The 27,023-nt window shown below is 41.3% G+C and overlaps 2 protein-coding genes across 2 annotated transcripts; both read right to left on the bottom strand.

Annotated features, from left to right (window-relative positions):
• Positions 1–4,389: 4,389 nt before the first annotated feature.
• On the bottom strand, positions 4,390–7,244 carry LOC121651938. The gene is made up of 3 exons (XM_042004413.1): positions 6,980–7,244; positions 5,401–6,305; positions 4,390–5,136 (listed from the first exon to the last, which is right to left on the bottom strand). The coding sequence occupies exons 2-3, from the start codon at positions 6,229–6,231 to the stop codon at positions 4,798–4,800; spliced, it is 1,170 nt and encodes a 389-aa protein (XP_041860347.1). The 5' UTR covers positions 6,232–6,305; positions 6,980–7,244; the 3' UTR covers positions 4,390–4,797.
• Positions 7,245–20,824: 13,580 nt separating this feature from the next.
• On the bottom strand, positions 20,825–21,648 carry LOC121650998 (flocculation protein FLO11-like). The gene has a single exon (XM_042002839.1). It carries the CDS (start codon positions 21,626–21,628, stop codon positions 20,825–20,827), a length of 804 nt encoding a protein of 267 aa, XP_041858773.1. The 5' UTR covers positions 21,629–21,648.
• Between the last annotated feature and the right edge of the window lie 5,375 nt (positions 21,649–27,023).

Genomic DNA, 27,023 nt, shown 5'->3' with positions numbered 1-27,023 from the left:
AGCGTCCGCACGGCAGCAAAGCATAAACATCTACAAGAGCTAAACAATAATATCATAATAAATGTTTTATTCACCAGTCACAAAATGATCCGAACAAATTGTCAGAAGTTAACATGCTTAAAAGCTGCTAGTCAGTCATAGCATTTTTCTTTTTATCTGTAGAATAATTATGTTTATTGCAGCCAACCACAACACAATTTTTGACATATTTATTAGAATTTTCTTGATCATCAAAGACAAATCAAAGAGGGTTGACACTGCAAATCCAGTGGTTTTATGTTTTATCAGCCCTGCGGTTTCACCGACAAAAGAACCCAATGTGACAAAATTCAAGGAAGTTCACAGATTTTTGCTCCTGCCCAAAATATTTTTTCCCTCCCATATTATTTTGTGAGTATTGTTGGTAACCATCTGGTTTGTACTTTCTAAGTCAGGTCAGGCTTTGAGCATCAGTCATTTGGAAATTTAAAAGAATAACTGAATGAATCCATCATGATTTTTACAGGAGCAAAGCGAGCCTACAGATGTTGATGAAGACAATGAACATGACATTTGTGAGGGGCATGAAACAACCATGGACGATTTGGGGGAAAGAGAGCTATTTTTACATATGGATTATTAAGAGAGTGGAAAAGTGGGATGATTGTTTACAGTGTATAAAGTTTCACGTTTGGTTCCTCGTTTTTGCCTTTGTTTTGATTTTACTCTCGTCTATTAATGTACAGATCTGCCCAACATGCCAGGGGAACTTCTTAAAGTAAGTGCTCCCTTATCATGCCAGTGAAAGCTGTGACAAGCATTAGAATTATTGTTTGTTTTTTGTTGTTTTTGTTTTTGTTTTTATCAAAACTAAATTGGTTTGTCATAATGTGCAAAAGAAAAGGAGTTTACCAAAAAATTGGCCTAAAAAGTTATAATGAACTTGTAGACAGATATGCTTGTAACTTAGTGCAAATATCTAAATCTCAGAATATTATATTTATTTTAAAGAGCATTCAACAGTGAAGCAGTGTTGGAGGTAGTCCCGGACCTTCCAGGGCCGTCACCTGTAACGCCTGTACCTTATTCACCAGCAGAAACTGGAAATACTAAGGGTAAACATGGCATTATTTAGTGAATTATGGTTTTTCTTTCTCCAAAGGTCACAGCTCACTTTATTAATTGATGCAGGATGGCTGGTTTTACTGTCTGAATGGTAATTTACATAAACAATAGGGTCTTGATGTATGTTGTAGGATTTTCTTTTGATGTGTGATCATTTTTTTAATGAAGGTGCTTCCTAAATAAATACTTTGTGGTCATGCTCAGTCAGCCTTGTCCATTTTCAAAGTTCCAGCTCTTACAGCTCTGTGGCTCGATGTAGCAGATTATCATGAAAGTAATCCTAAAAAAGACATTTTGCTATTTCGCCCTAACATTAAAGACTGGATGTATAAATATTCTAATTAGCAACAAATAAAGCTTTTGTTCAAATCAATTTGTTAGTGTGGAAAGAGGTGAAGAAGTGCTGTAATCTTTAACAACCTGACAAGAAATAAATCCCAGAGACAGGCACACGAGATAGTAGTTGTTGTGTTGTGTATTTGTTGTGGATGGAAGTAATAAAACCCAACATTTGATGTGTAAAATGTAAACTGCTCAACAAAGGAAGGCACTACATAATCATTAGCATGTAAATAATTCAGTCCCACTTCTGGGATTTCAATCTGTCCTGTTAGGAAGGAACACTGATTATGAATCAATATCACCTGCTGTTGTACAAATGGAGCACACAACAGTGTGTTTAGTGTGAGGCCTTGTTTAATCCCAATACAAGACACAGAAAGATACCAGAGATCATTCCTGCCAGCAGCCATCACCCTCAAGGCCTTATCTAATTAACTGTTTTATTTTAAAAAATAATAAAGAAAAAAAAAAAAAAAAACAGCTCTATGACAACATTGAAATTTCCCTCTGGGACATAAAATATATATATATTTTTTTTTTCTAGGAAATGCTGCAGTGACTGCAATGTTTGAAGGGGAAACTGATCATCTTGTACCAACCACATCAGCAGTGCTTGTTGAGAGTGAGCATTTTGTGATTTCTGGTCGGCTGATTAGCCGCTCAGTGATTAACGGAGGTGCAGCCCTGTCAGGGCTCAGCTTGGCAGTGGTGCATGCCTGGACAGATGGTTCAAAGGAACTGGCCACAACATACCTTTCTCTAAAGGACTGCCCAGATATCGACCACCGGGAGACCATTGGTCTTGTAAACACATTAAATTAACTTTGTCACACTTTTTTTAAAATATCATATAAGGCAGAAAGAAGGAATCCACTAATCTCTGGTTCTGTTCAGAAATATAATAATAGTGTCTTCTAGCTGCTGAAAGAAGAAATGACTGAGGAAGAGACTTCAAGGGCGTCCAGTCTATGTATGGAATGGTATTTCCCTGTACCAACCAAAGGGACAAATAAACTCCTCCTCTTACAGCAGCTTCTCTCTCATGTGGTAGGAAATATGTCCCCTTCTTTCTTTATGTTATTTATTTTATTATATCAGCTAGTTTCAGTAAATTCCCTAGTGTACCTGGAGAAATAAGTAATGTGTTCTGAAAGCTCTTGAATAGAACAAAAATGAAGTTAAAATCAACAGGTCCTCAGTCGACTCAGTGTGCAAGTAAAGCACCTTAAAAAGGGATTAAAAGAAACGGGCATCTGGCCACCGATTACCTCCAGACCTGATGTGGTGCCACTCCTTTTCCCCTGAGAATGTGAAGCTGAAATCACCCCCCAGGTACACTGACAGCACATTACAGAGAAATATATCTAAATAGTGTGTGTTGTATTCTAAAGAACAGTTTTGTAAGGTACATATCTTGGCTATTTATTAAAAACTTTTCCATCAAATTATTACAGATGTTCCTGCAGTCAATCATTTGGCCTCAGGCGAGGCAAACTGATGAGTGAGGACAGCGATGACCTGGAATCAGAATCCATGCAGGTGGCAGGGTTCTTCTGTCAGTTTGTCCAAGAAGGTACAATGTCTGTAGAAATTTGGGCAATATGCTTGTCTTTGTTTTTCTAAGATCAGTTAAAGGTATGTGCATTACAAACCAGAGTTATTAAATTGCTTTTAAGTTGGTTCTGAAGATAATCATATTGGACAACTACACAGATTGGCCAAAACATTAAAACCTCTGCCAGGTAACTTGGGTAAATGTCCATGTATTTACAATGTAATGCTCACTGAAAAAAAACTGAAAAAACTGACATTTTGACATTCCAAACAAAAGTGCCAATTGCCCTAACGGCAAAATATGTATGGACACATTTTTGGTCAACATTAAAGCAAAATTTCTACATATGTTGTGTAGAGACATGCAAATTTATGATCCAGTAATGTACAATTTTCACAAAGCTGCAAAATGCTGACAGGAAAAGTTAACATGCATCTGAAATGCCAAATGTCTTTATTAAACCTTTTCATAGCATCTTCAGACAATCTGCGCCAGCTCATGAGATTCTAGGTTGGCTGGGAGGTTCCATGCCAAGACCTCAAACTGGAAATAATGCAGTCCACTGGACCAAGACACCTGCCCTCCTCCTCCACCTGTAACAAGCGTTTACTCCTTCCAAGCTATTACAGTACTTATTCTGCTCTACTGGCAGACATGATGGTGTGTCTTAAATCTGTAGAGACAGGCTTTGGTCTGGTTTGAAAACTGAGTTCTGGTATTTTCTTTTGTTAAATGATCAGTTAAAAGTTGAAAAGATGTTAAAAAGACATTTAAATGTTAACCCAGTCACTTTTCACACACTGTTCATGGTTCACTACATTAAGTCTGACATTACTCTTTTGTGAAAAATGTGTATTCCTGGAAGCAGCTATTTGAAGTACTTAAAACTTTTTGAGTTAGAAAGATTTCTCAACCACCGAATTAACTCTTTGTAGCTAATTTGTTGAGTTTCAAAAAAAGTTTGGAGCAATCATAAAAATGGTTAATCTGCACCTTGTGTGCATTGAGGTGTACATTAAAGTCCATTCAGTAAACATTTTTATTGTGGTTTTTTTGTCCATACTGAAATATGCCTTTGTCTCACACTCAGCTTTCACAGGTGATATGTAGGAAGTTGAAATCTTTACTACCAGGAAAGCTGCAAACAATCAACATCTGGAAGTTACGGAGCCCGTCTAGTGTCAGTGGTGAAAAAAATAAAGACCGGTAGGATTCCGTGCACGCGGATTATGAAACCGTGCTCACAGTTTAACAACCCGTTAGCACAGATTATGAAACCGTGCTCACAGTTTAACAACCCGTTAGCACAGATTATGAAACCGTGCTCTCTGTTTTGCAAACGGTGCGCGCGAATTGTGCGCATGGACATCTGCGGCAGATTGTGCAGAGCAAAATTTTAGTTGTTTTCCATTGTTATTGAAACATTCAGATATGTTTCCAACTGAATCCAGTAGCACAATATTTCTCAGTCATAAAAATGAAATAGGTGAATGTACGTTCACTGATTTGAGAAGACGTGGTTTCTTTATCAACCAACCCCAAGCCCCAATAAAAAAAAACTGTATATACACTTATGAAGATATAGATGTGAAGACTGAATATCAATGAAGTTACTTTGACTTTATCAATGATTTTTTTTTTTGCATTCATCTTGAAAAAATATGTTCACTTCAGAAGTCCAAAAATTCATTCCTTTATTCGTTTTCTGTAGCGCCTGATCCAGTTCATGGTCACAAGGAAGATAGACTCTATTCTAGCAATTGGTTTGTTTACATCAAAAAACACTCCATTTGCTATTATCTATCAGGATTTAAAATTGTGATCAGTTCTCTTCTTAAAAAAAGATAGAGGTCTATGGCCATGTGTACATCAGCAGGAATGGGAAGATTGTTTTGTGCCATAATGTGGGTGCAGAGGATGAACACATCTTCATCACAAGCAATGTCACTGCGGTGAATACAGTCATCTTCACACCTGATCAAATCCTCTTCTGACACTTTGCATAGATAATCTTGAGTATCATAAAGTTCAGGAATCAAGTACATTGCATCAGGACGCCCATGTGGAACCAATTCATTACTTGATGGACGTATTACATGGCTGTTCCATGATTCCTTGGTGGAATCTAACTCATCCTGCAGAGGTGAGAACAAAAAGATCAATATTAAAATACTGGAATTAATAAAATGAGCAAGTCATGAAAATACTATAAATACATATTTTCTCTTTAAATATTTTTGGAGGTATATTTCCTCATACGATTCTCATAATCCAGTTAAAACAATAGCTCCAAATACTGCAGTGTGTGTTATCCATTTTTTTCACTTTAAAATGATAAATCAAGAACAAAAGGAGGCTGGACATATACACCGCATCATGCAGTCATTTTCGTCACTTACCTGTATCAAACCACAGAAGCAGAACAACATGAGGTTTTTGTCCAAAAAGTCCCCAGCATAATTCCCCTCATGTTTCAGTCTATGAAAGTGGTCAAGCCAAAAGTCCACACACTCTTTTCGGAGAAAGCCCCACCAGCTTTCAATTCTCTGATTAGCTGTGCTTCTTCCATAAATAAAGCTTTTGTCACCAGCCTGATTATCATCATCGTTACGACGAAGGTAACGCTGCATATCCCGAACTGAGCTGTTTTCTGTCCCCATATCTGTCCTCAGGATACAAGCACATCCACCTATCTCCCTTATAGTTTCAAGGAAATAACCTCCAATAACTTTGGGGTCACTGCTGGTATGGTATGCATTAAGCCACAGTATTCTTCTTGAAAATCCGTCAATGGCTCCATTGATGCAAATACCAAAGGGTTTCAGCTTGTCATACGAGTCAGCATGCCATACAAAATTTGGTCCTTTGGCAAAGTATGTTCGTCTTTGCAGTCTTCTTCTTCGTCGTGTTTCTGTGCCGTCTGGGTCCAAAGTTGAAAGAATGAGGCGTACATCCTCTTTTCTGACATGCAAACCATTTTCTTTACATTTAGCATACATCCACCTGTAGCCATGCAAAGCACCTGAACCTTGGAGCTGCTCCCTAATGAATCCAACTGTTTCCTCTAAAGTGTCAAAATGGATTCGACGAAATAGTCCATTCTGTTTCAAAATTCGCTTAAGGGTTCTCAAACTGAGAATAGTTTGATGTTTTGTACTCAGAATATACAGTATGTCTTTATAGTTCAGGCCCAACTTGAAGTAAAGTTTTATTAAGTTGAGTTTTTCCATTGTGGAACGACTGACAAACTTTGAAGGACTAAGAAGTCAAGGGTCAATTGTCCCAGCTCTCACAAAGGAATTGCCTAGGGAAAGAAAGGGAGAATTATTACTATGGTTTAAAAACAATCTTCATCTTATTCTAGCACCTCTAATTGAGGAGTCGGCTCTCAGATATTCACAATGATTTAGCAAGTATTTGAGTCAATTTTAAGGTTAAGAAATTCACCAGCAGTCATAAATAAAGAATTTAGATGTCCTCAAATAATAAAAGACCTTACCAAATGAGTGTCAAACTGGTCCCCTAAAGGGCCCTGTGGCTGCAGGTTTTCATGTGCCACATGAGGCAAATTATTGATTTGTTGTTTGTACTGGTCTTTCAGTCTGAAAGACCACAATATATTATGTTGTTACAGCTTTGATTAGATATTAAATGTCTTTATTCCAAACATAATATGAAATTAAAATAGAGTACAAGGACAGCAATATACTATATATATATATAGTTATATAACTATATATATGTATAGTTAAAAAAAAAAAAAGAGTTTCATAGGAAGCGGAAACCATCACTTTTACAAGCAAATCTCCAGCCAACCAGTTTGGCTAACGAGGACGGCCCTAACGCGCATCTGCGCAAATGCAAAAGTCTTATCTCAGTGTAACATAGCCTAAATAGTCATTTTGTAGTGCGCTGATTGAAATATGACACTGCTTCAAGTTTATAAAGAAATTACTTGGAAGAATCCACTTGACTTACCTGGCAGCAGCGGGTCATGCGTCCGAGCTCATCATTCAACTGAAGTCCAAGCTCTCCGCAGATGTCCATGCGCACAACTCGCGCGCACAGTTTGCAAAACAGAGAGCACGGTTTCATAATCTGTGCTAACGGGTTGTTAAACTGTGAGCACGGTTTCATAATCTGTGCTAACGGGTTGTTAAACTGTGAGCACGGTTTCATAATCCGCGTGCACGGAATCCTACCGGTCTTTATTTTTTTCACCATTGACACTAGACGGGCTCCGTAGGAAGTTCCCTGTGAAATGAAAAAAAAAAAAAAAAATGTAATCGGATCCAGGAAGTGATCCGGATCACCCCCGAAATCTAATCACTTGTTGCATGGCACAATGCCATTAAGTGTTTATTCAAAGAGAAAAGTCTAGGTTTCTAAAGAATGGTAAATGGACTTGTACTTGTATAGCGCTTTTCCAGTCAGTTTGACCACTCAAAGCGCTTTACACTACTTATCACATTCACCCATTCACACACACATTCACACCCCGATAGGCACATCGGGAGGCAACGTGGGGTTAAGTGTCTTGCCTAAGGACACTTCGGCATGTAGTCAGTGGAAGCCTGGAATCGATCCGCCTACCTTCCGGTTGAAAGCCGACTGCTCTTCCTCCTGAGCTACAGCCGCCCCTAAAGAAGAGGTTTCTATTTTTTTTATGTTCCATGATTTGTGTGAATAATGTATGCATTAATAACATAAATGGGAATCACTTGATTTAACACACTAGTGTAAATATAGAATGAAAAAAAAACTAATAATAACATGTACTGAGGTGTACCATAGCTGGACTGTTGGCTAAATATTTTTAACCTAAAATATAATGACCCTATTGTACTTACTATACCAGGTCATTGCATCGTTTTGGTGTTTCCAACAAACCAAATTTATATTTTAAAGGGTCCTGGAATCTTGCAGTGTTGCTCTCTGCCGGGTATTTCTGGACCTCAATAATCTAAAAAAATGAAAAAAATTGGCATTTTAGTTTTAGTCATCAATTACAAATCAGTACAGGATTTGCAAGCAACTAAATGCAAACAAAAACTGATCATACTGAATAAGATGCCTGAAGTGGGCACTGACATCTGTTGTGAAGAAGGTCCAGGCTGTGGCCCTGTTGATGTGTGCCCAATTACAGCCGTACACTCCTGTTTCAGTCTATTGACTGCTCGACTGCATTTGGAGGAACTAGAAACCCGAGTGATTTAAATCTGGGGTCTAGAAGTGCTGATAGGGACCTACGTGAAGCTGGAACCCCACCCCATGCAAAACACAGTGGAAATGGTCTCGATCGTTTGTGCTGCAAAAGTTTCCGTTTGTGCTGCTTTGGTTTTTAAGATATTACAAGTTTATTATGGGGCGATGACGTCACCCAGCCCCCCCCCCCCCGATATTGTCCAAATTGAACATTGAGCGTTTGTGCTGCTAGTTGACAGAGAGACATCTAGTTAGTTTAATCACTTTAATATTTTTTACTAATTTGCATCCCACTTTATTGAGGACTTTATTTATCCCTCAGTAGAGGAAATTAAATAATATTGACGTCATACTCTTGTATGAGTAAACTGGTAAATACTATGAAATATTAAACATATTAAATATATTTCATATAACTTAGAAAATACATGTAAGGGGCTTGATTTGGTTGCAGGTAAGGCCTAAATAAACTTGAATGGTTTTGAATTTATTGACATAATTCTGTCATGTATATGCCATCAACAACTTTAAGTAGTTATAACCTAGTATTCTCATTAAGCTGTTAAGAATCTAGTGCCGTCAAATGAAAGAATGAAACATCCAAAGTTACACATTTTGATCATTTTCAGTCATCTGGGTGTATTATACTAAATATATGTGAATCCCCAAGAAAATGTAATTGGTTTGTCTTCGCATTCATTAGATGAACCTTTTTTGCATTATGCTAAGTTACTGCATCTAAATAAGAATAATGTAGCTCTATAAAGTCAGCATTGTATAAACTGAGAGTATTACCACATTTTACTTACCTTTAAATCTTTTGGGAACCAGTAAAAACTGATCTGCTGTTTAAGGCTAAGGAAAAAATAGTTAAGGTTGCAGTGACTTTCCGTTATTAAATGTTAGGGCTGACAAGTAAACTACAAGTAAACTGTTGAGCCATAAACTGGTTTTACGCCACAAACTTCAGGTTTTCCGACACAAAAACTGACACAAACATTTTTCAGATTTTTACAACAAACTTTATTGAATACTGGATTAAAACAAGGAAGCAGCTGGATGATGAAACTGTCGATGGCTATCATCCAAACACAATTACATTCTTCTAAAACACACTACAACACATTTCTCTGTAAAGTGAATTATTTGTCCAGTTTTCTGTATAATGAAATGTTGCACATCGGACGAATCAAAAACGAGCATTTTCGTGGGGTTGCATGAACGATTTGACCTTTTAAAATATTATTTAGTCTTTAGAAACTAAAGCGACACAAACCAACATTTTTAATCGGTGTTAAGTGTTTATTATTAATGCAGCTGGGATGGTGGGCTTGAGTAATCAGTCTGAGAAAACGCTGTCTGAACACAAGATGCTGCTTCTTATTACCAGTTGGCATCACCGTCACAAAAGAACATGATTTGTCTAAACCGTATCACTTCACCTCCGACCCATCGCGCTCCTCGAACAACAACTTTAACTTGTGGTCACCCAAAACAAAAGTTCATCTTATCTTCCACAAACCAGCACTAACGCAGCACAAACAAATCAGACCATTTTTGTTCAGTTTGGACCATGTGGGGGGCTGGGTGAACTTAGACTGACCTTAAAAATATGTTTTAATATCTTAAAAACAAAAGCAGCACAAACGAAATTTTTTTCTGCACAAACCAGCGCTAACGCAGCACAAAAGATCGAGACCACTTCCACTGTGTTTTGCGTGGGGTGGGGGGGACAGCTTCACGCAGGTTTCAATCAGATGTCATCTGCATGTCATTCAGCTCTGCAGAGGCCTGGTAACGAGACAGTCGTTTGATTCAAGTGTGTTGGAGAAGGGTTGCATCTCAGGCTTGTGTGTGTGACTATGTGTGACTGTGTGAAAGATTTCATTGAGTGTTTAATCATGTAAAGAACTTTGTGTTGCCTATGGCATGAAAAGCGCTTTATAAATAAAGTTTGATTTGATTTGATTTGATTTGATTCACAACTGTGAATCGGTTCCCATCGTTCATTTAAAAGAGTCGTTCAAAAGAATCGATTCGTTTAAGAATGTCACATCTCTACAAGCTTTTAACTTATGTTAATGAGGTGTGCGCTGATTGGCCACAGGAAGGCCAGAGTCGGAAGGGGGGCTGGCCCAGTGCGTCCGAGTCCAAAACATCAACAAAGTGTTATCAGTTATTTATTTACACTCTAGTTACAGTGTGTAGTTACACGCATTTCTGCAGGTGTTGCAGGGAAGGCTGAGAGAGTGGAAAGGGCTACATTAGTGGTGTGTGTAAAAAAGTGGTCTCTGTCTTCATCTACTTAAAGAAGAAAAAGTTTTTTTAAAGCTCAAGAACGCCTCCACCTCCAAAAACACCAGCTGGTCACAGAGTCACCACCCAGGTGGGGTTCAAGACAGAAGATGGTGGCAAGAGCAACAAAAGGCAATCACTACAGTTTTGTCTTCAGACAAAAACAACAGGCGCCTGATTCCACTGCATGAGGCCTTAACTCCTCTTCTGGAGTTCACTGAGCTGAAGACCACGATAATGACCTATCTTGATGAGAAATGGCAACTCTGCAACAGATGATCTCCTCAACATGGCTGCCTATGTGGATCCTAGATTCAAGCCACTCTAATTTCTATTTTACAAACTACTCTGCATATTTGGTTTGGTTAAGCATTTATTTAATGTCTATTTTTGCAAATTGGCCAGTATGTTTATTTATTTGATAGTTTTTGGGTTAAAGGTTACTTTAAAATTAAAGTATTTAAATTAAACCTTTTTTTCTCCTGGTCCAGATTTTGAAAAGGTAAAAAAAAAAACAAATCAGTAATTATTAATGTAGACTTGTATGAAACATTTATACATACATTTTTCAGCCATATTGCCCTTTTTCGGCTGTGCCCCAGAAGCTCTATGTCTAGCAACGTCCCTGTCTGCTACTGGCTCTGCCGTTCCGAGCCAGTTTTCTCCAACCAGTACATCCTACCATCACTTCCTACACATGCACACATCACGAAAACATCATTTAAATGTGGGGTAAGGATACGCCAATAAACCCATACTGCTCCACGTCCATATTTAACAACTGTACCTCCGCATCGTGAAATAAACAAACTTTCATTATTTACATATATTTACTGTATTTTCATAGCAAATTTATATTTAAATTATTTCGGGTTATTCATTATTGTGAAACCTAATTAATTTATAACATTGAGACATTCTACCTTCATAAATAGATATCATTTACAGTTCATCCTACCTTTATACATTTATAAGGCAGCATCTTTTGAAGAATTCATTTATACTCTCCAGACATCACAACTGTACCTTCATGTCATGAGACTTTTGTGTTGTGAAATAAACTTGATAACTTCAATGCATGTTCATAAAAAGTGGTATATTATAACTGTCGAGGCATCTTACCGGCATCTCTTTACTGTATGAGTCAGCATACTTTTATAGGCTAATCTACAGTGTGGAGGCATCCTATCTTTATGAATTCATTTGTTCTTTGATTCTTTTAACACTCCTGATGTCATTTCTGAAGACCTTATCTACAGATCTCCGGTCAGTGTAAAGGCAGTTAATCCACATATAAGGAAACATATGTAGATTAATGGTCTTTACACTAACTAACTCATTTTGATAGCTCAACACTGAACTGAAAAAGGTGCACAGTAACCTATTCTGACTCAGACCTGCAGTTTTCTGGGAGTTTGTTCCACATGTGAGGAGCATAAAAGCTGAACGCTGTATTTCCATGTTTAGCTCTGACTCTGGGAACAGAAAGTAGACCTGACCCTGATGACCTGAGGCATCTGGTTGGTTCATAACGAACCAGAAGATCCTGAATGTATTTTGGACCTTCAGGTCTTTGTAAACTAGCAGCAGATTTTGAAGTAAAGTCTTTGACAGACAGGAAGCCAGTGTAAAAATCTAAGGACTGGAGTTCTAGGATCTACTTTCTTGTCTCGTGAGGACTCGAGTAGCAGCGTTCTGGACTAACTGCAGCTGTCTGATGGACTTTTTAGGGAGACCAGTGAGGACAGCATCACAGTAGTCCAGTCTGCTGTAGATAAATGCATGGACAAGTTTTTCTAAATTCTACTGAGTCATCAGCCTAAAAGCAGAGACGTGTTTACAATGTGGAAGATATGTAAGGCCATGCATCCTGATACATTCTTAAAAAACCCAGTTGGCAGGACGTCAAGACAACAAGTGGTGGTTTTCAGATGATCAGTGAACTCATCCAGGTTTTTAGAACAGATTAAAGAAAAGTGTGTCATGGTGTTCATGTCTCTGGACACTATTGATGTCCCATCCGCGAAAGAGCCGGCTTTGTAGTGAATCAGAAGAGCCGGCTCCCATCGAGTGAAGGGCGGCTCCCAGTTTATTTTTTTATTTTATTTATTTTTTATTTTGCTGTGTGCTTAGCTCTCAGTGCTCAGCCCCAGCTCTGCCCATGGCACTGCTTTGTTTGGATTGGCCCGCATGGAGAAGTGTCCAATTACATGTGGGGATATAGGATCATACCATTATGTAAAAAAAGGGGGGGGGGGGGGGGGGGGGGGGGCACTACACTGCAAGTAAGACAGCAAACCTCTTGTCATCAAGCCCTACTCACAGAGGGGGGAAACCGGATCAGAAGTTCTAGGTTTACTGACCCAGGAGGATTAGTTAGCCTGTCAACAGTAACGAAACAAGGCACAAGCTTTATTGCTGTTCTTAGCAATGATGTCAAAAATGAAAGATGGTCTTGCATTGCATGGCAGCTGGGTAGCTCAGCTGGCAGAGCATCAGTCTTCCATGTGGGAGACCAAGATTCAAATCCGCCCTGGAAAAATAACACCATCCCCTTGGGTTCTTAGGCAAGACCCTTAATGCTAGTGCCTAACTGTTGTATGTTGCTTTGGATAAAAGCATCTGCTAAAAAAAGGCTGTAATGTAATAAGTTCTCAGTTCTAGCTTATAAATCTTCAGTCTCTCTTTATAGCTCTCATAGTGAACCTGCAGCTTTGTTTTACACAACCTGCGTTCAGCTTTCGACATTCAAGTTTTTCAGCTTTTACCAGCGTGGCATTTTTCCATGGAGCTCTCTTTTTGGCAGCGATCACTTTCACCCTGGTGGGAGCAATAATGCTGTAATTTTACCACTGAAATGATCCACAAGCTCATCAGCTGAAGGCCAGGGGAGGGGTGATGGAGAGAAAGCTTGTATAAATATTTCAGTGGTATTTATTTTCACCAATATACCGTTTCTTGATAACCTCTGGCTGGGCTCTTTTGTTGACACTTTAGAAGAAAACACAGGAATGATCAGACAGAGCAACATCCATCCCCACAACCTTGGAAATATTCAGACCTTTAGAGATGACTAGATCCAGACAGGGTCCTCTGTTGTTTTAATGCACTAAGATGAACATGGGATTTTTTTTCTGTCATTTGTTTTTGAATTTACATTTCTGTTTCTGCATTTTGTAGTTTAAATAAATATGGACACTAAGTCATCAAAACCATCAGTCCAAAACATGAGTTCGTCTCACCGTGCACAGGCAGGTGATGTACCGTGGTGACCATGACTGTCCCACATTCCTACGTGTATAACCACAGGGTCCTACTGTCCCATACAAATAGGCCGATAACCACTGATCATGTCCATTTAATCGAGTGGTAACAATCGAATCGGATATAAGAATATGTGTTTGAACAAGTGTGCTCTGTAATGATTTAATATTACAATAAATACGATAAAATATTTATATAGATAAAAAAATTGAAAAATACCTGTATATAAATGATGAAATAAATATGGTAAATGGACTTTACTTATATAGCACTTTCCAGTCATGGTTACTACTCAAAGCACTTCACGCTACATATTACATTCACTCATTCACACCCCAATAGACACATCAGGAGGCAAACTGGGGTTCAGTGTCTTGCCCAAGGACACTTTGGCATGGAATCAGGGGAAGCCTGAAATGAATCCACCAACTTCCCGGCTGGTGGACAACTGCTCCTCCTTCTGAGCTACAGCCGCTGGTTTATCGTTTTTATAAAATAAATATAATTAAAAAAAATTACTACAACATTGAAATCACTCTCTGAGATAAAACAAAAAAACATTCTATTTAGAAAAGAATAAATTATTCAAATATTTTTATTGATTTTTATAAATTTGCTAGAAAAGAATAAATATTTAAAAAATCTAAATATGTGAAATTTCAGGCACTTTAACAAGAAAAGAGAAAAATCACTAAAAACTACTGCATGTGTTGTAAAAGGTGCTGCAAAATCCAACAGGTAAGATTCACAAAAACACAAAAAATTGCTTCAAATCCTGGAGAGACTGTAGAGTTTCTCTGAGGCTTAATGATGGAGCAGCTGCAGCCATCTGACGGTGAACAGCCAATCAGAATCAGTCACTCTGTAAAAATACCTGAATCCCATCAGAGGTGACCCTGACCACTAAAACCAGTAAAACCAGGTATCTGGGTCACACATACAGACTGTGTGTGTGTCTAAGTTTATCAGGGTCTATAAATAGTGTTTATTGTTCTCTGCAGTGTGTGTGATGTAACATATATGAAGTATACATGTCTGACCTAACTCATTGTTCCTATTTGTTTCCAGAATAACAGCTGATGTTATTGTGATATCTATGGACTCTGTGTGTGTGTGTGTGTGTGTGTGTGTGTGTGTGTGTGTGTGTGTGTGTGTGTGTGTGTGTGTGTGTGTGTGTGTGTGTGTGTGTGTGTATTTGCGTGTGTACGCCTGCCAGAGGATTTAAAGCTTTGGTGTGGAGCCTCATGTGAATGCCGACCAGATTCTGCCTGAACAATCCAGCTAATTCCTGTGTGTGAGTGTGTTGTTGGATTACTTGTGTGACTGAAACATGTGTTCTCATGGTCGCACCATGTGGACTGGTCTGTGGGATTGACAGCTGCCTCAGTAGAGGGTGAAGACGAGGGTGTCACCAGGAAGTGGACCAGAGTCAACGTCAGTGTTTAATCCAGAAAACAACAAACTGTGTCCCTGCTGCTGACAGTGACGTCGCTACATAGCAACTTGCTAAATTACAGGAACTTTCTGATGATCAAGTCATCAGGAACGGTCCTGCCTTGTGGGTTGCTGGTTTGGGGTTGGACTAGTTTATCTGTAGCTGAGTTTCTGACTCGCTTCCCGTTTAATTTTGTTGAGTTTGCCCCTTGGGTTTCATGTTTGCTTTCTGCTTCCTGTTTGTTTGTACACCTGCTTCAATTTGCTAATGTGCTTCACTTGCTCCCTATTAGTTCCTCAGTGTATTTATAGCCCTCGGTTTCAGTTTTCCTCTGCCTCGGCCATGTCTTCATATCATGTTGCTGCATTTCCCCAGTTTCGGCTTTCAGAGTCATTTGGTTCTTTGTTGGATTAAAACTGTAATTAGTGTTGCTGGCAGTAGAGTGTGTGTGAAGTGTGTGTGGGCGTGACAAAGTTGTGGAGAAGAACAAATCAGGGTTTAGGTATTAAAAATATCTAAAACTTTAAAAATCTCAGAGCTCCATAAAATCCATCATCACTGAATGGCAAGAATATGGAACCATAACAAATCTGGTGAGACTCCACAAACATCTGGAAGAAGGTCCTGTGGTCAGAGACTAGAAAACGAACCCAACACCTCTCATCCCCACAGGGAAGCATGGTGGTGGCAGCATCATGATGTAGGGATGTTTGGTCAGAATTTGGGGAATGATGGATGGAGATAGATCCAAGGAAATTCTAGAGGAAAACCTGTTGTGAGTCTTGCTTCTTATTGCATGTATTTGTTTAACCATCTAGATCAGGGGTGCCCAAGTCCAGTCCTTGAAATCTACTATCCTGCAACTTTTACATGCAACTCTTCTCCAACACACTTGAATCAGATGTCATCTGCATGTCATTCAGCTCTGCAGAGGCCTGGTAACGAGCCAATCATTTGATTCAGGTGTGTTGGAGAAGGGTTGCATCTAAAGGTTGCAGGATGGTAGATCTTGAAGACCGGACTTGGGCACCCCATGTCTATTCAAATACTTTTGGAGTCATAAATATGAAAGATTTGTAAATATCAGCATATGTGTTACTGGTGGAGATTAAATGAAGATGGCACATAGCACAAACACTTTCAGGATGAATATGTCTTTGGAATGATGCAGCTGTAGCTGTAAACTTCTATAAATCAGATCATAGAACAATATGTGAACATTATCTCTGCAAAGGACTACAATAAAATGAAGCAGAAAAAAATAGTCCCCTAACGTGGGACCTCAGGTTCTGGTAGGTCAACTCTGTTGTAGTTTTACAATTTTGTTCTGAGGACAAATCAGAAAATGTGTGTCCGCTCTTTATCTCACAGAGGAAAGTTCGTACGAGTGTTTGCAGCTAAATCTTTATTCTCTGATGCCGTAACAAAGTTTGACTGGAGTGGCGGTCCTGACTTTCAGGAGTACCTTGACCGGAGTCGTAGGGGTAGAAAAAGACGATGATAAGGTTGATGAAGAGGGCCAGTTTGAAGGAGATGGTCCCCCACAGACTCATCCTCCTGGAGAACCAGTACAGTACCGGCATACCTGCACACACACACAAATGTAACACACCTGTTACACACAGAGCAGCTTCATCATGTCTTTGTGTGTGTGCGTGCACTCACTCCTCAGCTTCTTCTGCCACTCCATCTCTCCGTGCAGGAAGGAGGTTTGCTCAAAGTAGTGCGTGACCTTTGACCCCTGCTCGTTCTGCTCGGTGGTGGCGAAAACTCTGACCTTAGACTCCTCGGTCAGAAACTCACAGATCGGGTGAACCGGAAACACGATCTGCTCCATGCTGCGATCCTCACGAACAATCTGGACACATAGATAAAACGTTCACCATCCACAGAAGAACAAACTTCTACCACACATCTGATCATCTAACCTTCTCTCAAACCGTTTCTACAGAGAAAAGCGAAAGAAAATATTTGTCAGTAGGAATCAGTTGTGAGGCACGGTGGTGGAAGTGTTATGGTTTGGACTCCCTTTACCTTCTAAAGATGCTTAATCACTGAGACCACCTGTATGAACCTTTACCTGGAGGTGGAGCCTTCAGTAGGATCATCATCTTCAAGTGTTTTATAGTGCTTCTCATTCACATCAACACCCTTAAGTCACCTCTCATACCACACACACACTCAAAGTCTACATCGTCAAGTCCATCTGTTGCACTGCTTGTTAACATAAATATCTAACCAGCCAACCACAACGCAGCAACTCAATACATTCAGATGGTTGGGTCAAATTTAGTAGAGACAAAATGAAAGCCTTGGATCAAAGCTTCAGGCTGCTGCTGGTGTAATGGTGGGGGATATTTTCTTGGCCCACTTTGGACCCCTTACTACCAACGTGACCTGGTTTAACCACCACAGCCTTCTTGAGTATTGTTGCTGACCATGTCCATCCCATTATGACCATAGTGGAGCATCTTCTGATGCTACTTCCAGCAGGATAATGCACCATGTCACAAAGCTCAGATCATCTCCAGCTGCTTTCTAGAAGATAACGATGAGTTCACTGGACTCCAACGTCCTCCACAGCCACCAGATCTCAGTCCAGTAGAGCAGCTTTGGAATGTAGTGGAACGGGAGATTCTCACCATGGATGCAGCCGACAAACCTGCAGCAGCTGTGTGATGCTGTCATGTCAACATGGAGCAAAACCTCTGAGGAATGTTTCCACCACCTTGATTAATCTATGACACCAAAAATTAAAGCAGTTCGGAAGGAAAAGGGAGTCTGACTTGGTACTTGCAAGGTGGATCTGATGAAGTGGGAGTAAATATATGTGAAGCCTTTTTTCTCTAAATCCCACAGCAATGAGCTCATCAGAGGGTAATGTTGGGGTTGAGTGTCGGGGCCTGGGGATTAAACCATCAGTCTACTAACAACAACTTCTGAACATCCAGTTTAACACTTTTGCATTGGGCTGTAGTAAGGGATACAGAGCTTTGAACCTGCATTTTTCAGGGCCCTTTGGTCCCAGACATCTGGAAACACCTTAGATCACTCGACACGGCCTCCAGCTACCACGGGAGGCCCTGTGGAGGCAAAAAAAAAAATAAAAATTGGGGGCACTAGGAGCACCCCGGGGCACCCCCAGCCGAAAACAGGCAAATCATGGTCCCTCTCGTGTCCCGAGGCCCCAACAGTGTCCCTGGGCGATTTGGGGTGGATTCGACCCTTGGGGTCCAAAATAGGAGGGGTCAAAAATCTACCCAAATCCCCCAATGCAAATACAATGCAAATACAATGCAGCTTCACTGCAGCTTTATTGAGGTGACCTTTCACCTGCTTATCAATTAAGGCCATAACTTTTTGGTTCTGTGTCTGATTGTCGTCAGACTGGACAGGGGTCATCAGGGGGACATGCTGAGTGGGCCATCATTGACGCCACAATGCTACGATGCTCAGAAAAGGAAGTAGCCTCCAGGAGGGTTTGTGGCCCCCTCTTGAATTCTGATTGGGGCCCTGGAGAAAGGGCGAGCTGTCCAAATTCCATCAAAATTGGACAAATTTTGTCCAAAAAAATGACCGTCCACGTCCAATAAATTTCCAATAGGCTTTGCCCTACCAAAAACACCTATTCATTTTTATAGACATGTGGAAAGCCTCCCGCGGGCACACCGTGTGACGTAGGGGTCTGGGGACACCTGGAACGCGTCCGGGGCGGCCCCCCGAACAACATATTGAACCCGCGTCGCACAGCAACGCCCAGAAAATTTTCCCTCAACAAGTAAACAACTTTTCAAAAAAATGCTCTCGGAGTCTCAGAATAGAAGGGAGCCTGAGATTTTTTTGGGTGGAAAATGGGGAAAAAATTTTCTGGCTCCCTGTGGGCCCTGAAACTTTCTGGGGTGGGAGAGGGGGTGGCCTGGCACACCCACGCTGAATCTGGGGCCTCTCGGACCCTCAGGGGCTGCGCAGGACCCCCAAAACTGCTCCATTATAACCCCATAGACCACTACAATCGCCCCCGTGTCGTGGTCCTACGCGGCCCCCGAACGGGCTAGACACCCCAAAATCGGGTCAGTATAACCTGAGGTCATGCCCTACGAAGGTGAAGTGGAATGGTGGAGATAAGTTATTTGTGTGCGAAAAGCCACTCCGTTTTATACTTGCAAACCCGGCCTCCATGTTAAAGTATGGGCGATGGAGGTCAACCTCACCTTTTTGGGCCGTACGCGGCCTGGGAAGGGGATAGACACCCCAAAATTGGGTCAGTATAATCTGAGGTCATGCCCTACGAGGTTGAAGTCGAATGGTGGAGATAGATCATTTGTTTGCGAAAAGCCACCCCGTTTTAAACTTCAGAAAACAGGCCTCTCCTGACCTCTATGTTAATAAATAGGGAAAGAAACACACACCTGAATATCTCGGCCCGGGAAGGGGCTTGAGACCCCAAACTCGGGTCATTAATCACTAATATTATGCCCTACAAGTGTGCGGTGGGAGGGTGACGCCAAATCATTTGTGTGCGGAAAGCCACCCCGTTTCTCACTTCAGAAAGCAGGCCTCCATAGGCCTCAGTGTTAAAGTACAGGAAGAAACACACACCTGAATATCTCGGCCTGGGAAGGGGCTAGAGACCCCAAACTCGTGTCATTAATCACTAATTTTATGCCCTACAAGTGTGCGGTGGGAGGGTGAAGCTAACTAGTCTGTGTGCAAAACGCCAGCCTTCTACACACATGTAAACAAAATGGCGGCCATGTGCCTACTTTCCACGTCCATAACTACCCCGTCCTGGGGTCTAGGGGGGTGAAATTTAAACCACATATTCCTGGATCTTGGAGTCAAACATAGTATGCATGGTTCATTTGGGAGTACCAGGGACCCGACCACACTTAGTGAATATTTTCAAAGTGTTTCACTGAGGAGTACCAGGGGAAGAGTGAACATACTTATAACTATACTTATAACAGGGACACAATAAAGTATTTATTTCATGTTTTACTTAATTTTACTCACCTTTACATCTTTTTTCATATAGTACCAGGGGCATGAACACAGTTTTTGAATATTTTATGTGTTTTATGCTGGAGTACCAGGGGCACAAAGGGGACTGTCTTCTACCATAGGGACACAACAGTGTTGATTAAAGTTTTCCACTCACGTTTATTCATTTTAATGTTTTATTCTAGAGGACCACAGGAATCCACAGTCAACACCACCATAACCAAAACACAGTTCAGGAGCCACAGAGGAAGCAAAAATAAGAAACAAAATTAAAGCCTAACAAAAATGAGATTCTTGACTTTAGCAGAAGTTGTGTGGTCCCAATCCAACGTATAAACCACAGAGGACCAAAGTGCTGTACAGAAGACTAAAAGCACAAACAATAAAATTAATCAAAACAATAAAATCTAATAAATAAGACAAGTTAAAATATAAAAAAAGGGGTTAGGGTTAGAGCGTGAAAAAGCCAAGGAAAATATGTGAGTTTTAAGAAGAGACTTCAAATTAGGTGAGGAGGAGACCTGTTTTATATGCTGAGGCAGATCGTTCCACAATCTGGCACCAGCAACAGCAAAGGCCCGATCTCCTCAGAGCTTACGCATCATTCTCAGCATCATCAAGAGTTAGTTGGTGTCTATTGCAAAAGTGGAAGTAAAAGTAGCAGCCTCATAAATTGAGGTGGAAGGAGCAGATGCAGAGGTGGAGGTAGCAGTTATAACGTGGAGGTGGCAGCCACAGAGATGGAGGTAGCAGCTGTAGTGGTGGAGGGAGCAGGCATAGATGTCAAGGTACAAGCCATAGACATCAAGGAAGCAGCCATAGAGGTGGAGGGAGCAGCTGTAGATGTCAAGGTAGCAGCCATAGAGGTGGAGGTAGCAGCCATAGACGAGGATGTAGCAGCTGCAGGTGGATGGAGCAGCTGTAGAGTTGGCGGGAGTGGCCACAGATGTCAAGGTAGCAGCTATAGAGTTGGACGGAGCAGCAACAGACGTAGAGGTAGTAGCCATAGACATAGAGGTAGCAGCCGTAGAAGTGGAGGGAGCAGCCACAGGTGTGAAGGGAGCAGCCATAGAGTTTGAGGGAGCAGCAAAAGAAGTGGTGTCGGCAGCCATAGAGGTGGAAGTTGCAACCATAGAGGTGCAGGAAGAAGCCGTAGAGGTGGAGGGAGTAGCTGTAGAGTTGGAGGGAGCAGCCATAGACATCAAGGTAGCAGCCATAGATGTGGAGGTAGGACCCGTAGAATTACAGGAAGCAGCTGTAGAGGTGAATGGAGCAGCCGCAGATGTGAAGGGAGCAGCCATAGAGTTTGAGAGAGCAGCCATAGATGAGGATGTAGCATCCGCAGAGGTGGAGGGAGCAGCTGTAGAGTTGGAAGCAGCAGCCATAGATGTTAAGGTAGCAGCTGTAGAGATGGAGGTAGCAGCCATAGACTAGGAGGTAGCAGCTGCAGAGGTAGCAGCTGTAGAGGTGGAATTAGCAGCTGCTGAAGTGGAGATAGCAGCTACAGAAGTGGAGGGAGCAGCTGAAGAAGTGGAGTCAGCAGCCATAGAGGTGGAAGTAGCAACCATAGAGGTGCAGGAAGAAGCTGTAGAGGTGGAGGGAGCAGCTGTAGAGTTGGAGGGAGAAGCCATAAACGTCAAGGTAGCTGCCATAGTTGTGAAGGTAGCAGCCATAGAGGTGGAGGGAACAGCCGTAGAGGTGGAGGGAGCAGTCTTAGACATCAAGTGAGCAGCCGTAGACGTAGATGTCAACGTAGCAGTGATAGACTTGAGGTAGCAGCTGTAGAAGTGCAGGAAGCAGCCATAGAGGTTGAGGGAGCAGCCACAGACATGGAGGGAGAAGCCGTAAAGTGAAGGTAAAAAGGAGCGGTAACACCACCCTGGTACTGGTTCTTTCCAGCTGTCGTTCCATGTTTTTCTTGTTTTTTAACCTATATCATATCGGTATCCTTTTCATCTCCTTTTGTCTCAGCTTTAAGAAGAATTTCTATATTCTTCTCCTTATTCCCATCCTGGAATGCCGTCTTTTTCTGGTCTGTGAGACCCTTGATGTCACTGGTGTGCATTAATGTCCAATATATTTAAATAACCTTGACGTTGACCTTTGTTCATGTTCAGGATCATGTGCCCAATTAATTCAGCAGCTATTATGCCTCAGAGACGTTTCCATGTTGTAGAGGGCCAGTTATTAGTCTGTTTTCTATGTTATTTTGGCTTTCGAAGAATTCTTCATGATGAAGATGGTCCTGTTAGCTAGTTTGGGTCAATGCTGGTTTAAGTCGTTTACTCAACTTTGCTGTATGGTGAACATGGAGTACTATTAGCTTTTTAAGTTAATGTGGTTCTGTTATGTCATATCTTTGAACTTTCCAGCTTTTCATGCTCAAAACTCATTGTTGTATGTATTAATGTGCTCTACTCCAGAGCCTTGTGTACCTAGCTTCTTATGCTTCCAAGACCAATTTCTCATGGCACCTTTTCAGAGTTCTGTTAACTGACCAACATTTGTCTGTACTTTTTTTTACTTTCAAACATTTTTCTCCAAGGAGGGTATTTATTGCATGTGGCAGACTTAATCTTGTATAACTGTTGCAGTGGTGTACATTTCATCATTGTTTTTCTAATGTTCCATTTCCTCTGAAAATAAGGTTTTAAACTTGAACATCTTTATGTGAGTTTCATGTGTTACAAAATATATTATGCACAATATAACCTAACAGTATTATGGCTAGGATTTCTAATGAAAACAAACTAAAATCAAAGACTGATACCATTTTACAGCACATCAAGGAATGATATAAAAAATAAATAAATCAGAGTCAGGATCAGAGTACTTTATTAATCCCGGAAGAAACTGTGTGCACACAGTCGCTCCATACCAAATAAAGAAAGGATAAGATAAAGATAATAATCACAATAGGAAGAATTTACAGATTAGTAATAATATATATATTAACAGATACAGGATAAATCCTGTGAATGAGTAACATGTACAGTATTATCAATATGATAGGGAATGAATTGGGAAAGATGGCGCCGGTGTACGTGGCTGCTCGTCTGTTGCTCTCCCTTTGGTTTAAGTTTTTGCTGATTTTATGCTTGGGCTCACTTCTTTCGGAATGTCTGCTGATGTATGATCGTAAGTTTCTTCTGGAACTTCAGTATAATGCTGTAGTTCCATCAACGGTCTGCTACAGCCATCATACAACTCTCCCCCCGTTGCTATCGGGCATTCCGGCTCACCTGTTCAGGGCGTCGGCCCTCCTCCTGCGGCAGAGACGCTCCCGCAAACGCGGCAAACGCGGTGGTCATCTGGTGAGGCTTAAGACATCCCTGGCTCGCTTCTCCTCGCTTTTCCAACTGGGATCTGGATCGTATGCGGTGCCCTGGCGTTCCCTGGATCCTCCTGATGTCTGCCTTGTACCTGTCGCTGGCTTTGTGGGCCAACCCCGCCGCTCCTCTTCTCCTCGACTCCGTCGGCGCGGGGTGAATCCCGGGAATCTGAGGATTTGCCGTGCAGCTGATCACGCTGTGGTAGCCCGCCTGGCTAGGTTGGCTAACCCCGTCACCACACTCCACCTCGGTCTCCTCAACATCCGTTCTCTTACAAACAAGGGGGATCTCATCCAGGATCTCATCTCGGACTGTAAGTTGGATTTTTTCTGTTTAACCGAAACATGGCAACAGCCCAATGACTTTATTCATCTGAACTCATCCGCTCCACCTGAGTTTGTTTACATGTGTAAACCTCGCGGCTCCGGTAGGGGGGGTGGTCTCGCGATGATTCACCGCCAGCAGTGGAAAGTAAAGCCACTTGAGGCTCTGGCGCTTAATTCATTCGAATACATGGCCTTACAACTCTCTGGTTCATCTCCTATTATTCTATGTATTGTGTACCGACCACCTAAACCCAACAAGGACTTTTTGAATGACTTTGCTGCTCTTCTGGCCCATCTATCCTCACTCTCTCCAAATCTGATAATACTTGGTGACTTCAACATTCATATGGACAAGGACAATAATCCTCTTTCCAGAGACTTTGGTTCCTGTCTAAACAGTTTTGGACTGCACCAATATATAAATTTCTCTACTCACTCCAAAAATCATATTCTGGACTTGGTTTGCTGCTCTGGTGTAATTCCCTCAGATTCTATAGCCCATCACATTCCCTTCTCCGATCACAAATTAATCTCCTTTAAAATAAGTGTGTCTCTTTATAAAACCCACCCTCCCCGTTTAATTTCCTTCAGGAAAATTAAGGATATCAATCTTGACACACTGTCTTCTGCCATAAATAACCTCCCAACTCCCTGCAATGTTTCCACTCCTGATAATTTAGTTTCTCAATACAATGACAACCTCAAGAACCTTCTAAACATCTTTGCTCCACTGAAACACAGATGTGTTTCCTTCTCCCGCTCTGCTCCATGGTTCACTCCCGCCCTGCGCCAACTTAAAGCCGAAGGACGCCGGCTTGAACGCCTTTCCAAGAAAACTGGACTCACCATTCACAAGGACATGTACAATAGCCACATTCTTCTGTATAAGGACTGTATTGCTTCAGCAAAATCCACATACTATTCTGGTTTAATCTGCTCTAATGAAGGAAATTCCAAATCTCTCTTTTCACTGTTCAAAAATATCACCAAACCTCCGGACATGTTCCCTCCTCATCTTTACTCAACTGACGTCTGCAGTTCCCTTTTGTCCTTCTTTACCTCAAAAATCTCTGACATCCATCAACAGCTTGCCACTGGAGGAGCTGCTGTCTCCATCACAGACCCTCTACCTCCATTTCTTTCTATCCCACACCCGTTCTCAGATTTCACTCTTCCATCCCCTTCTGATATTTCTGAACTGATTCTGAAATCCAAACCTTCCACCTGCCTGCTCGACCCTCTCCCTACAGTCCTAGTCAAAGCTTGTCTCCCTTCATTGGTTCCTCACATCACTGCCGTCATTCATTCCTCCCTCACCACCGGATATGTTCCACTAGCCTTCAAGACTGCTGCTGTCACTCCGATCATCAAAAAACCTGGTGCTGATCCATCTGACTTCAATAACCTTCGTCCCATTTCCAATCTTCCCTTTCTCTCCAAAATTCTGGAAAAGGTTGTCGCCTCTCAGCTCCACAAACACCTCACTAACAATAACCTTTATGAACAATTCCAGTCTGGCTTTCGTCCTTTTCACAGCACAGAATCTGCTCTGCTAAAAATCACCAACGACCTGCTGATGGCGGCTGACTCCGGTCTCCTCACAATCCTCATCCTCTTAGATCTCAGTGCAGCATTTGACACCATCTCACACAACATCCTCCTCAATAGACTGGCAACCCTTGGTGTTTCTCATACTCCTCTCACTTGGTTCTCCTCCTATCTCTCTAACCGCACACAGTTTATTCAACTCAAGACCCACACTTCAGAGTCACTCCCTGTCTCGGCCGGTGTACCCCAGGGATCAGTCCTGGGCCCCCTTCTGTTCATCACATATCTTCTCCCCCTTGGCTACATTTTCCGTAAACATAATATCAACTTCCACTCCTACGCAGACGACACCCAGCTCTACATCTCCTCCAAACCACACTCCTCTCTTCCTCCTTCCTCTCTTTCCGACTGCCTCCAGGAAATTAAAGCATGGTTCTCCTCCAATTTTCTCAAACTCAACAGCAGTAAAACTGAAGTTCTACTTGTCGGCACGCCCTCCACTCTAACCAAATCTCACAGTTTCTCCATCAACATTGACAGTTCTACCATTTTCCCCTCTCCTCAGGTCAAGAGTCTCGGCGTCATTCTCGACAGCACCCTATCATTTCAAGCCCACATCAATAGCATTACTCGGTCTGCCTACTTCCACCTTCGTAATATCAATCGTCTACGCTCTTCACTCACTCCACATGCTGCTGCAATCCTTATCCATAGTCTTGTCACATCCCGCATCGACTACTGTAACTCACTCCTCTTCGGTCTTCCCAATAAATCACTTCAGAAACTGCAGCTTCTCCAGAACTCTGCTGCTCGTATCCTGACTCGCACCTCTTCCTTTCAACATATTTCCCCTGTCCTTCAACAACTTCACTGGCTCCCAATAAAATACAGAATTAATTATAAGTTACTGGTCCTCACTTTCAAAGGTATTCACCATCTGGCCCCTCCTTATCTGTCTGATCTCCTCCATATTGCCACTCCCTCCCGTGCTCTCAGGTCATCCTCCTCCGTTCACCTTACTGTTCCCTCTGCCCGTCTCTCTACCATGGGGAGCAGAGCCTTCAGTCGCTCTGCTCCCCAGCTCTGGAACTCACTTCCATCCGAGATTAGGAACATCAACTCCCTTCCATCATTCACATCTGCACTCAAAACCCACCTGTTTAAACTAGCATACTCCCTATAACCCATGTATACTGACTGTTTTGTGTAATTTTTATATCAATGTCCGTTATCTCTTTTAACTCTTATGTAATTTATGTTTTTATTGTCTTTTTATTTATTTTTTATTTTTGTGTACGGCGACCTTGGGTGTTTGAAAGGCGCCAAGAAATAAAATGCATTATCATTATTATTATTATTATTATTATTATTATAGACAGTAAAATGTAAATGTAGTGCAAGGTGTAAATGTATAATAGTGGGTGTTGTTGCAATCTGAAGTTGTACAGTTTTAACAGACACAGGTAGGAAAGATTTCATAAAAATGTTAAACTTAAATTTAGATTTAATATGAATTAACTGAAAAACACTTAATTGATCTCAGAAATTGCAAGAAAAAAGTAAAAAGATATCTTTAAAAAGTTTAAGTTCAAAATTGACCACAAAACTGCAATACT

The sequence above is a fragment of the Melanotaenia boesemani genome, chromosome 13, assembly GCF_017639745.1.
Source record: "Melanotaenia boesemani isolate fMelBoe1 chromosome 13, fMelBoe1.pri, whole genome shotgun sequence".
NCBI lineage: Eukaryota > Metazoa > Chordata > Actinopteri > Atheriniformes > Melanotaeniidae > Melanotaenia > Melanotaenia boesemani.
This window is presented reverse-complemented; position numbering and strand designations above follow the sequence as displayed.

Bases quoted from the DNA above. Each gene is read 5' to 3' on its own strand.
- LOC121651938 (XM_042004413.1), bottom strand. From the start codon at position 6,231: ATGGAAAAACTCAACTTAATAAAACTTTACTTCAAGTTGGGCCTGAAC. The intron at 5,137-5,400 runs GTAAGTGACGAA...TCACCTCTGCAG, and splicing joins GCTTCTGTGGTTTGATACAG to GATGAGTTAGATTCCACCAA.
- LOC121650998 (XM_042002839.1), bottom strand. From the start codon at position 21,628: ATGGCTGCTACCTCCATCTCTACAGCTGCTACCTTAACATCTATGGCT.